At 32.4% G+C, this 12,609-nt stretch overlaps 1 protein-coding gene and 1 long non-coding RNA gene across 5 annotated transcripts; one reads left to right on the top strand and one right to left on the bottom strand.

The window, feature by feature from the left end:
* Positions 1-1,612: 1,612 nt before the first annotated feature.
* Positions 1,613-4,176, bottom strand: LOC108812300 (AP2-like ethylene-responsive transcription factor TOE3). 2 transcript variants are annotated; one of them, XM_018584528.2, is made up of 9 exons: positions 3,376-4,176; positions 3,208-3,233; positions 3,045-3,075; positions 2,852-2,939; positions 2,625-2,770; positions 2,466-2,510; positions 2,275-2,366; positions 2,107-2,186; positions 1,613-2,004 (listed from the first exon to the last, which is right to left on the bottom strand). In XM_018584528.2, exons 1-9 carry the CDS (start codon positions 3,741-3,743, stop codon positions 1,792-1,794), a joined length of 1,089 nt encoding a protein of 362 aa, XP_018440030.1. In that variant the 5' UTR covers positions 3,744-4,176; the 3' UTR covers positions 1,613-1,791. The 2 variants fall into 2 exon arrangements, with proteins under 2 accessions (XP_018440030.1, XP_018440031.1); XM_018584529.2 differs by having other exon boundaries at positions 2,107-2,183; positions 3,376-4,152.
* A 4,810-nt stretch (positions 4,177-8,986) lies between these two features.
* Positions 8,987-10,942, top strand: LOC130496973 (uncharacterized). 3 transcript variants are annotated; one of them, XR_008936051.1, is made up of 7 exons: positions 8,989-9,198; positions 9,405-9,616; positions 9,687-9,757; positions 9,843-9,933; positions 10,016-10,139; positions 10,259-10,346; positions 10,441-10,942. It is a non-coding gene; the product is annotated as an uncharacterized LOC130496973 (long non-coding RNA). The 3 variants fall into 3 exon arrangements; XR_008936050.1 differs by having other exon boundaries at positions 8,987-9,620; XR_008936049.1 differs by having other exon boundaries at positions 8,988-9,616.
* The last annotated feature ends 1,667 nt before the right edge of the window (positions 10,943-12,609 follow it).

Below are 12,609 nucleotides of genomic sequence, written 5' to 3'. Positions count from 1 at the left end.
GTACTCTCAAAAGTCCTTAGTTGAGTCTTGTTGAGTCTTGTCGAGTCTTGTCTAGGAAGTCAAGTCTGTCGAGTCGTCTAGTGTTTAGAAACATTTCTATTCATGTGGGGGATTGTTGGAACTCGTTTTTGACGAAATGGTTTTAGACCATTTTCGGTAAGTTTTCCGGACGAAGACGTTCGTCGGAATAACCAAATGTTTAACACTATGAAGTAGTGTACTCGTATGTCAAAATCAGAGTTGGTTTTGAATGAGAAATGGAGGTCCAAAGTGAATGATATAAAAGCTTGTAAAGTTTATATTTGGCTAAGTATAAAACTAAGCAAATGTATCACTTTGAATATTTGGGTTTGAATTAGATTTAAATTTGTTAATCGGACATCATGTCAATTAACTTATTTTTATAGATCTTATTCATAATAATAACCCACTACAAAGAATATTGTTCAGTTTGATTTAGTCAAAAAGGAATAATAAATGTCTTTGTAAAGTGACGTTAATTTGGTCATGGAGAAGTTACACTCCTTAATGCCAATTAATTTGTCAAGTAAATGCTCCATCAATACACAATATGCGTTTGCACTTTGTGAGTGTATAAATAAGTTGTGTGTGTTCTCATTTTTTGCAGAGAGAAAAACATATATATGATTAGAGTAAAAATCATTCTCCCATTATGAAATAGTTATGTTAGTATTTTTATTTTGTGTCTGAGAGTACAACACAAAACCAGTTTCGTCAGGCTTCTGATAGAGTGACGCCAATTCAGAAGATTGTTTGCAGTTGTATCCTGGGACTCATTACGTTATCGAACCGTCGCACTACAGGACGTATTTGAGTTAAGGAAAGAGATAATATCTCGCCTCTGCAGTTGTATCATCATTTTCTTACTCTTTGGTATATTATTATCATTTTTATTGTTTACAATATTCAGTAATCCGTAGTTAATAAAATACGGTTCTATCAGTCCTGGCGAAACTGGTTTTGTGTTGTACTCTCAGACACAAAATAAAAATACTAACATAACTATTTCATAATGGGAGAATGATTTTTACTCTAATCATATATCTGTTTTTCTCTCTGCAAAAAATGATAACACACACACAACTTATTTATACACTCACAAAGTGCAAACGCATATTGTGTATTGATGGAGCATTTACTTGACAAATTAATTGGCATTAAGGAGTGTAACTTCTCCATGACCAAATTAACGTCACTTTACAAAGACATTTATTATTCCTTTTTGACTAAATCAAACTGAACAATATTCTTTGTAGTGGGTTATTATTATGAATAAGATCTATAAAAATAAGTTAATTGACATGATGTCCGATTAACAAATTTAAATCTAATTCAAACCCAAATATTCAAAGTGATACATTTGCTTAGTTTTATACTTAGCCAAATATAAACTTTACAAGCTTTTTATATCATTCACTTTGGACCTCCATTTCTCATTCAAAACCAACTCTGATTTTGACATACGAGTACACTACTTCATAGTGTTAAACATTTGGTTATTCCGACGAACGTCTTCGTCCGGAAAACTTACCGAAAATGGTCTAAAACCATTTCGTCAAAAACGAGTTCCAACATGTACAGGGGGTTCATGTAGCCAATAACATTTGACATTTGTTGTACGATTAAATTACAGAAAGAAATGTCTTAAATAGACTCGGGAACATATATGGAAATACACACCACATAGTCCAAAAACAGTTCCTGGAATAACCAGTTTCTCCAAGGCATATACTCACAAGTAGCTCATATGATGAATGCGACGATGGTGAATCAGGGACGAAAGAAGTGGAAGGTGCGAGGAGTGTGGTGGTTCCAAGGAGGAAAGCGAGGAGAGAATCCTGATGATGCCGCCATTCCCACTCGCTTTCCTCCACCGTCCAACTGCTTATCCGATCCGACAGTCGCGGTTGTCGTCATCGCTAGCGAGAGATGGCTTCCTAACAGTCTCTCCTCGTCTCTAAATCCATTTCTCATGCTCCCAATCTTTAAAATGTAGTAACAGTTTAAACCATAATCACTATTTATCTTATTTTCTGATAAAACCAGTGCAAGTTAATTTATATAAACATGAACAACCTAACTTACCTCGGATTTGGTTCCAAACTCTTCCGAGTTTGATTCCCCTAGACATAGATCAAGGCTATGATCATTCCACTGCTTCTCTGCTGATTATTACCGTGAGTAAAATTTGGTGACTGGAGTAAATTTTTGTATATGTAGTTTTTATAGGCGGAAAACGTAAAATCAAGTTACCTTGGCTATTATGCTCTTCCTCGTATACTTTAGGGTCAAAATTGGTAACTGCATCTTTTCCATTAGACTTTATTGCTGCTTTATCGTATGCCCTATAATTCAGAAAACACATACTATTGTTTTCTTTACCGAACATAAATACTATTGTTTTGAAACGTGATGATGAGACATAGAACAATAATAAAAAGTACCTTGCAGCTTCCATCTCGGTATCAAAGAGACCCAAATAAACGTACCTGAAATAAATAGATAAAAATCAAACAACACAGTACCAAATTTTAAATATTCATAAGAAAAACAAAACATTTCAAAATTAAAATTGACCATAAATTTGTTTTGTGTAATTATACTTTTTGTTGAGAAATTGACCCAATCGAGCCTCCCATCTTCCACATTTATGCAAAGTGACTCCTCTATATTTTGAACTGCCTCTTGGAAACCCAGTGCTTTGCCTTCTAATGACATGCATGAACTCTTCCTTTGTCAGACTGCTCATCTGCAACCAATATTGATTTGTTTTATGTTCAAGTAATAAACTAATTCAATTGCTTGAACCTACGAATAATAAATACTTTACCTGTTTCACATCTTCCACGTAGTCTTCAATATTGAAATTGATATCTGCATCTACGCCTCTAAACTTAACTGCGGCTCTATCATAGGCACTGTCCCAAACAGTTACCCACCCAAATTAATTGTATATCAGCAAATTATAAATAACGAATATTTGATTCGTTCTAATTGACCATATTTGGATGAGTAAAATATACCGAGCAGCGGCATGTGCGGTGTCAAATCCACCTGAATATGTAACAAAAAGTAATATAAGGCGATAATAAAACCTTTATTTGGTCGAAGAAATCGCATAAAAATGGACAGACACAAAAATATAGGATATTTGATTTGTGTTTGAACAACAATACATGATCATACCTAAGTACACTTGCTTCCCACAGTCCCTGCATAATATTCCACAACATTTTTAAAATACTGATACTGATAACAATAATAAGGTATTGGCTCAAATGAAATGAAACGAAACATTTATTTGATGGATTCACCATCTATGTAATAATAGTAGGGTTAAGAAAATTAAGTTACCATATATGTGACTCCCATCTTCCGGTTCGTCGGTAAAAAGTAACTCCCCTATACTGAGAGCTCCGTGAGCGAGGACCACGTCGGCTCTTTTTTACAGGCGGTGTTATCTCCAGCTCTAGGTTTTCCGGACGAGCAGACCCACTAGGATCCGACCGAACAAGACATTGGTTTCTATTGAAACCGGAACCAGATATTAATCCTGGAACTTCTTGTTCCATGATTTGACTGGGAAAAAAATTCCGGGTCACCGGAGGAGCAGACAACAGCCACATGTCCGATGAGCTCATAGAGATTGGTACATCTCCAGCCCGATTCCATCTACCGTCGGATTCTTCGTGGTGATCGGGTGAGTCGTTAAGGTTCCACATATCTCTCTTGTAATAAAGAGGAAACAAAAGCAAAGAAATTTGAGAGCAATAAGAGAGAAGACTCTAATGAGAAGATAACCATCAAAAGCAATAAGAGGGGATCGAATAAGTAGTTATATATAAATAAGGATCCATATGAATGAAAATCACATTATTCTTTAGTAGGGATATAGATGTGCTAGTTTGACCAAAAAAGAAATATATAGATGTGCTAAACTCCATTCATTATTAGGGAGGTGCAGAAATTTTGATCAACGAAGAGAGTATACAAATTTTGAGATTTTGAGAAAATTTTGAGATTTGATTATTTCCCAATACAAAGCAGTAGACTGTTTCCTAGTTTCTGGTCTCCTGTGTATAAACACCACAAGTATCTTTATATATAAAGGGTAATTAAATTCACAAGTTCACAGTTTTACTGAAAACTATCATGGATGAAAAAGCAGGATGATGTAGATGGGAGTATCTTATTTAATTTCTTGTACTATTTAGCTTCTCCTACTCCAACTACTCAAAACTTATTATTTTCCCTCTTTTTGTATGTGACTATGGTTTTTTTTTTAATTTCCTTCTTCTACTAACATTAATATTGGCACAGCAAACAATAAAGAAACCACTACTGTTTGACATCTACGGATGAGAAAAATTGGCTAAAATATTGTGTGGCAAGAGGATATTGTTCATGTGATTTCCTATCATATTCTTCGAAGTATGTTTACAAAATGCCATCATATTTGCGAGAAAACATAACAAAAAGGAAAGACAACGAAAACAAAGGTGAGCAAATCCGTGAAAGAGGTTGGTACGAGAAAGGAAACGGAAATAATGTGAATATGGAAAATATAAAAGAAAGGTTTACCGAAAATGCCCCCATCCAAGAGTGGGAAACAGTTCATTGTTTTCATCACAAATTATCGGATATTAAACTATTTAATCATCCAAACACTATTTTCAATTTGATTAGATAACTAGCAACATAGGATATCTGCATATTTTATCATTTAAAACTATTTCTTTCTTTTTGTTTCGAAATCCTACTACTGTTTCATTTGAAGGCAACTCCAAGTTGAACAGAAGAAAAGAAGTGTCCACCGGCCAAAAATGAGAAGAAAAATGTATAAATTGAGATTTTTATGGATGATATAAGGGTTTGATTGAAAGAAAAAGCGCATATTTCTAAATACGTATTTAGTAAGGTAGCAAAGCAAAAAGAAAAATAGGTATGGGTAATTTGATCAAAAAAATATAGGTGTGGGTAAAAGGAGAGCCAAAGCGTGAAAGAGGAATAATACAAGTGGGGCGGGGAGAGGAAAAGCCAAACCTTCCCCTAATGGAACTGTGACGATGCTTTGATGCTCTCTGTTTCTTTCCCTAAGTAGTAATTAGATAACTCCCTCTCTCTCTATATGTTTTATCAATATCTGTCTGTTAAATTCAATAATGTAAATCTAGCCCCACCTTTGTTTGTTGCAATAACACATCATCATATCGCATAGTAGCTTTCTTTCTTTTTGATTGTGGATAGCTTTTCTATGGATTCCAACCAATTTAAAGACGACCCAAGAAGATGTATATTACCAAATATGATTCGTTATTTACCTATATATCGAATACTAAATATCATGGAAATCAATCTAGACTACATGTATGTTCCAATGCACAAGTTTTCCCTAAACCTAAAATATGAATCTCTTTTTGAGAAAGGGCCTTCAGTTTTAAATATGAATCTCGCTCTAAATTTGTTTTGCAAATAGATTATTCGAGAATTTTGAGTTTTGCCTCCTCGCATATAATCAAAATCCGATCCCAATATTATTATATAAAGATTATATGGCACATCAAAATGGTGTAAATCTACTTTCTTGAGTTCAAACTTTTTTTCTAAGGTAAATTCATTTGTGTGTTAAGTTAAAGTTGAGTCTGAGGGATGGGCTAAGCTTTCAGTCGGTGGCTCTCTTTAAAGTTTAGTTAGATGGCTTTTTCTTTGTAACTAAGTTAGATGGCTTAGATCGCGGCTATATCGTTGCAACATGTACTGATTATAGAAGCCAGTTACAAAAAAAAAAACATGTACTGATTATAGAAAAAGAAGGGGAAAACTTTAACACAATTAACACATGTTTTAAGCAATATTAGTAACAGTGTTTTAGTTAGGTAAGTGCTTGTCCTCAATCCTATCATCAATTAGGCAAGTTTCTCACTCTGTACACAACAATAGTTAAATATTTTCTTTAGTCAAGTTAAATCTAGATTTAGAGATTTGTTATAGATTCTGTTACATGAAAAACGTGGTTTGAATCAAAACCTTTCACTAATATAGATATAAGACTCATATAACTCGTACAAATCTTATTTAGCGATACAGTACCAGCACCAAAATGTGTCGGCACAATCATCTCAAATTAGAAATTATATTTATTTATTACGATGATAGCTTGGAAACATCGGACGGTGTCGATAAAATCATCCTCGTACCTCGGTGAATCTAGACAGTTGAAATTTGTGGGCTCTGCTTTTCATCAGTATCACGGAAGCTGAGATCTCCAGGCAACGTGACTCACGTGAATAATTGTTTTCTCTGTTTTTAATTTTAAAAGTACTAACATCGTCTGATGTCTTCTACAGTTCTACTGTCTGAATAATCATCATTCGTTGATGTATCACACTGAGCATCTCCAAAAAAAAAATATATAATTTTTTGGTTTTTAAATCTTTTTTAAAAAATTGAAACTTTGAAGAAATTTTATACAAATTTCAAATTTAAAGTTTTATATATTTATTTACATTTTGGTTTTTACAATTATTCATTATATTTATAGCTTTTAAATATTTTGTTGTTCATCGTTTTAATCTTTTAACTTTTTATATCTCATGAATATGTAAAATTTGTTTTTGTGAATTTAAGTTTTACACATAAAATAAGATAAAAAAATTTAAAAAAGATTTAAAATATTTTAAAACTAAATTTAGACAATAACAATATTACAAAACAAACTTAACAATTTTTTTTAAAAGTACACAAATACAGTATAACCTCTATAAATTAATAATCTATAAATTAATATCTCTATAAATTAATATAATTTTATAGCCTAAATTGAATTTTTAGTTCAATTAGTATCTCGATAAATTAATAATCTCTATAAATTAATAAAAAAATATAGTTTTGGTGTAGTCCCAACATTATTAATTTATAGAGGTTTCACTATACATATTATCACACAAATTTAAATACTACAACTACATTAATAATTAGATATTAGTTGTGCAACTGAAAATGGTTGTTGTTGTTCTTGATGTTTGTCTTTCTTGTACGATTATTTCTTGTTCAAATTGAATATATTCACGAATATTAATATTATCGATAGAAGTTAAGTCTTTTAGCAATATTTTATTTTCCTCTTTTACTTCTTTAACAACATACTTTTTGTTTCATCCTTCATTCATAATTCAATCATCTCTTAAATTTATCTTCTATTTGTTGCATTTTCTTTGAAAAAATCAAGGATTTGTTCGTTTGATAATTATTTTGTTGTTTTATTTTTACTTAGAAATGCACTAGTTGATCATATATAAGAGTTTTACGGAAATATTTTTATAGAATGATGTTTATTTTGCTTGTGGTTTATTATTTGTTTGTATATTTCTATGTAAAATTTTATATTTTAACATTGTATTAATTAATAGTATTGTAACATTTATATATTGTACTAGTTATTTATAAAAATTTATGGATTTAAATTAATTAAGACAAATATAAAGATCATAATATAAAATTATAGATATTTTTGAAATTAAATTTAAAGTTTTGTTTTTTGAAAAAAAACACCTTCAAATACAAAAACTTTAAATCTGAAGTTCTAAAAGCATAAAATCCGAAGTTTTGCAAACTACGAATACAAAGGTTTTCTTTTTGGAAATGTTCTTATATTGGTGTGTTTCTATATGCATACAGTTTTGGAGAAATTTATTTCTTTTTCAAATAATTTCAACTCATTATAAAAAATATCTTCTTAATCGCTTTGAACTAGTAAAATGACTTTGGACAATTGTAATATACAGTAGTGCACTAGTACTCAATAGAAAGCTAGGAATAGGGGAGCCAGTGGTGGTGAAAACCTTGCCTCGAAATGGAATTCGAGAAATTGATGGGTGCGTTAAAGCCAAGACCTTTTATATTCTTATTGGAGAGACTTCCTATAAATAAATAGTTTCTTGGTTTTTTCGACCAATGCACCCAAACCAATGTCCAGGTAGTACATACCAAATTGGTATAAAGGCACCGCACAAGAATCGACTAATTATAAAAATAAACAGTTCTGCGGGACATCACAACTAATGTCCAGTAATTTCTATGAGATTCTCACACACAACTGTATCGTGAGTTCGATTATTTATCAACGGAGTGGTACTGAAACATCTCTAAAAGATTTTTTGTTGCAAATAGTCCATGGATTTCTATGACGTTAATAGAATTTTTTTGGATGCAGACCTTTCGAAATAAAATCAATCACTATAAAAAATTTACCCGCAACAGTTTGAGATATCATTGATGACCTAGTGCATGGTTTTAATGAGATTTTCACACACGACTGCCGGATGTCGTGAGTTTGATTCTTTGTCAGTAAGGTGGTATTAAAACCTCTCCAAACAAATCATGTAGTAGATGGTCCATGGATATTTACGGTGTTAATATGGTTTTTTCTGGATGTGGATCACTCACTATAATTTTTTTACCCACAACAGTTTAAAGGTTTGGTGTGTATCCACATCAGTCATAGATTTGATTTTCTTTGGAAACTAAATTATCACTACCTGACTAGTGTGAACTTAGGTTTTGGTCCAAAGATTTATATGGTAGACCGAAACAGATGATCGATTTACCCTAGCATTAATCAGAAGATATTTTAAACTCGGATCAGATAATGTAGTATGTTTTTAAACTAGTTTATCTGTAACATTAAATGCGTTTTTTTCGGGGCCGGTTAGATAAGCCGATAAGATTTATCAGAAAACAAAAAAATAAATAGACAAAAAGGAAAAAATAAACTTGTTGATATCTATATATATAAAAGAATGTTTCCATCCCTCACGTTCCGCCACATAGGATCCAGCGTGGAAAGTCGAGCGTTGACAGCGTGACACGTCAGATCCATCACGAAACGCTCCGTTTCATTTAAGTTATAATACAATTGATTTGGGCTTTGTGTATGGGCTTAAGCTTTAGGCTCTAACCCGTTGTCTTCTCAAAATAGGGTTAGTGGTCTTCTTCTATCTACACGATGCAACAATGGAGATCAAATCAAGCCAGCCGGTGATCAAATCAAGCCAGCTGAATCGTCCTCGGGAACCTTTCGTATCAAGCAGCCGTTGTTTCGTATTTAACCCTAGACGTTACGATTTGTCTTCGTCTTAACTCCACCGACGTGAATCAAGGACAACTTCTCATTCAATGGTACTCATCTAACACCAGGGCGGTTTTCTTTTACCTATAAAAGGATAAGTCTTCTACCCTTAACATCATCCTCACATTTTGTGATTCTCCAAAACAAAGAAAATTCCCAATCATGGCTAACTCATCTGTTCTTCTTGGTGATCATTACTGAACCTATTTTTTTTCACAATGTTGTTTTATAAAGATCTTTTTCACATTTTTTACAGTCTCCAGGCTGGTTCACCGGTGCAACCATAACTTCAGGCTTTCGGAGTCTCTTCTGAAAATCCGGTTAAGTGATTCAACCAATCTAGATGTGCTAAACGAACCAGATTCTCCCATTTCTGGAGAACGTTTCAGGTTCGATGATCACGATGTTTCATCGCTCTGCAATCTTGGAGCAGAGGAGCTGCAGCTTCTTTTCATCTCCTTCGTCCAGGTAGGTAAGTTAGACTCCTTACTCGAGATATGATCAAAATTGGAGATTCTAAGTCTTTGGTTTGATGCAGTTGGTCCGTACCCTAAGCTATACGATGCTGGAGTAGTGCAAGCAGTCAAGTTCGATGAGAGACTCAACAAGGTAAAGACATAACCACAAGAAGTGTCACTTACGACAGACTTATCATTGAAACAGATAATAAATTAAGATGTTCTCAATCTCGCAGCCGTTATTGGTGAGCTCACTGTTGTGAGAAGTACACTGAGTGACATTCCTCAAGTAAAAGAGCGAGTTACGGCGACTATCAAGATAGACAGGTAACTCTCTTATATATTTGAATCTATTCAAAACCTTTTGAATATATATCTGACCATTTATGATCTGTCTTCCTCTTCACAGACATATCTCTGTCACTTTGAGTCTGTTTGATTCACAGGCTGACTCTTTTCACAATAAACTTGAAGGATTCCGGGATATCTAGGGGTTGTTGTTGCAAGTAGCATAAACACAAAGATTGTAGGAGGTATATTTTTGTCTTGAATTAAAAACACATGCATACTTATCACATATACTACTTTTAAAATTTAGTTACGTGGGAGGAGCTTAATATTCTTAAAACACACATGGAATAATTTTTTGCAGGACGTTTGTTCTTGAATGCCACCTCGGGAACACGTGTTTTCCGACGAGGAAACTGATGCAGAAGCTAGACATGTCTCTTTCATTTAAAGTGAGGCACTTGCAATTCCATTTTTCCTGATATTACTTTTGCAACAGATTCTTCTTTATGCATTGTATTAATATTTCTTATATTTGTGGTTTAGGATCAGTCAAAACAGAAGACACTCAGATCTCAATTCTTACTCTATAGTACATGAAGAAGTCTCAGGTAGATATTTCTTTCCCTGTGTCATCTAATCTTCTTACTGTTCAAAGTATGAAGGCTGTCTCAAGAGCGGAGATGTCGATTGCATCATCCTTAGCACGTTAAACATGACAAGACATGATCATTTGAAGAAAGAAATAGATGTGTATCTGCTGCAGTTGTACGGCTACTGAGATAGAGGACACAAAAGAGGATAAATACAAAACAGAGATCTGCAGTACTTTGATGAACTAGAAGCTACATTTGATGTGTGGCCTTCTCCCAAACTGGAACCATCAACAACCTACTTTGTCTAAATATAAAAAGAGTCTTAACAGCAAGTAGGGTGTAATCATATCTACTTAATATATAAGCCCACATGTAGAAAAAGCATACGAGTGCACACAAGGATTTGGTCTATGTGTTTTTGTATATAATATTCTTTCTAGACTGCGATTCTACTTGAATCTTCTTCTCTGAATCATTAGAAAATTATCAGTTAATCGTTTCAGTTAATAACACTTGGTACATCAATTGATATGTTCACTGCACAGAGTAAGTTTACAGCAAATTACATACCATTGAATTCATATATCGAATCAAAAATGCACCCACAACAACTTTAAAAAAAAAAATTCGACACTACTTCCAATAGGTGTGGACACAATGATTTGTATCCTAAACTCTTCTCCATATCCAGCTACCGTTGGTCGAAGGTTTATATGCTTAACAAAGTTCTTTATGGAATTAACTAAAATATATATTGGTTAAATTCCATAAACGTAAAGATTCATTATCTTTAGTAGCATCAAAATCTGCATATTATGATTTAAAGGTAAATATTGGTGGAATATACTTTTATAAATTTATCTTATAGTAATAGATTATAATAGATAATTAATTTCATAACAATATACCTTTACAAAATCCTGTTCAAAATATTCATTGAATCAGTGTTACTTGATCCGAAAATATAGTACGCAATATATCTATTGAAAATATAATATTATGAAAATAAAAGAACAATATTTAATAAAAATTTAGTAATAAAAAATATGGTTAATTTTTAAGAATATAATAAACTAATTATATATATATAATAAAACTAATGTACAAAGTTAGTATTCAAAAGGTAATAAAATAAAAATAAAGAACAACCATTTATACTATAAAAACTAACAATAATATTTGTTTAATAATCTAAAATAGTTTTAATGATATGGTGTATTTGAAAAAATTTTAATAAAATGTTTATATTCTACATATATTATATTTTAATTATTTTTCATTTGCTTATCTGCCAGTAGGGTATGTTTAATCCTAATATCATACAAAATTTTTAAAAATGTTTCATAAAATTAATGTAAATTCATATGGAGTAGTTTTTTTCCTAATTTTCCGCCCGTAGGGCGGGCTGATTCTAGTATATCCAAAAGTCGGGACAATTACACAAAGCCATAACGTACATATGTCCGAAGTCCGAACAATACAGCTCGAAGTTCTCGTGGGCGGGATTGGGCTCTCCAAACAAGCTGAGACCTAATGTCAAGCTTAATGAACTTAAACCAAAATTGTATGCGTTGGCATAGATTGCAAAGGTATTATCTTTGATCAGTATTTTCCTAGGCCTAGTAAGAGCCCAATATTGAAAGAAAGATACATGCAGAAGAAAAAAAAAAGGATCAAGTGGTTAGAAACGTGTATAACGCAACCGTAAGTCGATTGCTAGAAACGTACTGTATTCAGACTTTAAATAAAAGAAATGAGAAGGCCATACGCCAATAGCTTTGACGTAGTTTGTGATATTCAGGATTTCGTTAGGGTTTGACACAAATATTCGGTACTTGTCTAGTTTATTTTGTATTCATCTTGATTTTCTAAATATTTATATCTTAAATCAGATATTAAATAATATAATTTTATACTTCCAAATATAAAAACAAGTAAGAAATATCAAAAAGACGAACTAACGGGCCTGAAATTACTTGTTACTATTTTTTGTTCTTTACTAAAAATAAATAAAACTTTGGTGAAGTTTATTATTCTAATTATGACTAAAAATAAAAATTAAACTGTGAAAAGAAAATAAATTTTTGAAAGTTTAAACTCAGAAAACATATGTTTGTTA

This window comes from Raphanus sativus, chromosome 6, assembly GCF_000801105.2.
Source record: "Raphanus sativus cultivar WK10039 chromosome 6, ASM80110v3, whole genome shotgun sequence".
NCBI classification, from domain to species: domain Eukaryota; kingdom Viridiplantae; phylum Streptophyta; class Magnoliopsida; order Brassicales; family Brassicaceae; genus Raphanus; species Raphanus sativus.
The sequence above is the reverse complement of the archived record's forward strand: the minus strand, read 5'-3'. Positions and strand labels throughout refer to the sequence as shown.

What these genes read in the sequence shown, in the direction of transcription:
- LOC108812300 (XM_018584528.2), bottom strand. Translation starts at nt 3,743, where the DNA reads ATGTGGAACCTTAACGACTCACCCGATCACCACGAAGAATCCGACGGT. An exon ending in AGATGGGAGTCACATATATG is followed by an intron (nt 3,234 to 3,375) that starts GTAACTTAATTT and finishes AATATTATGCAG; the next exon opens with GGACTGTGGGAAGCAAGTGT. An exon ending in ACCGAGATGGAAGCTGCAAG is followed by an intron (nt 2,367 to 2,465) that starts GTACTTTTTATT and finishes TCTGAATTATAG; the next exon opens with GGCATACGATAAAGCAGCAA.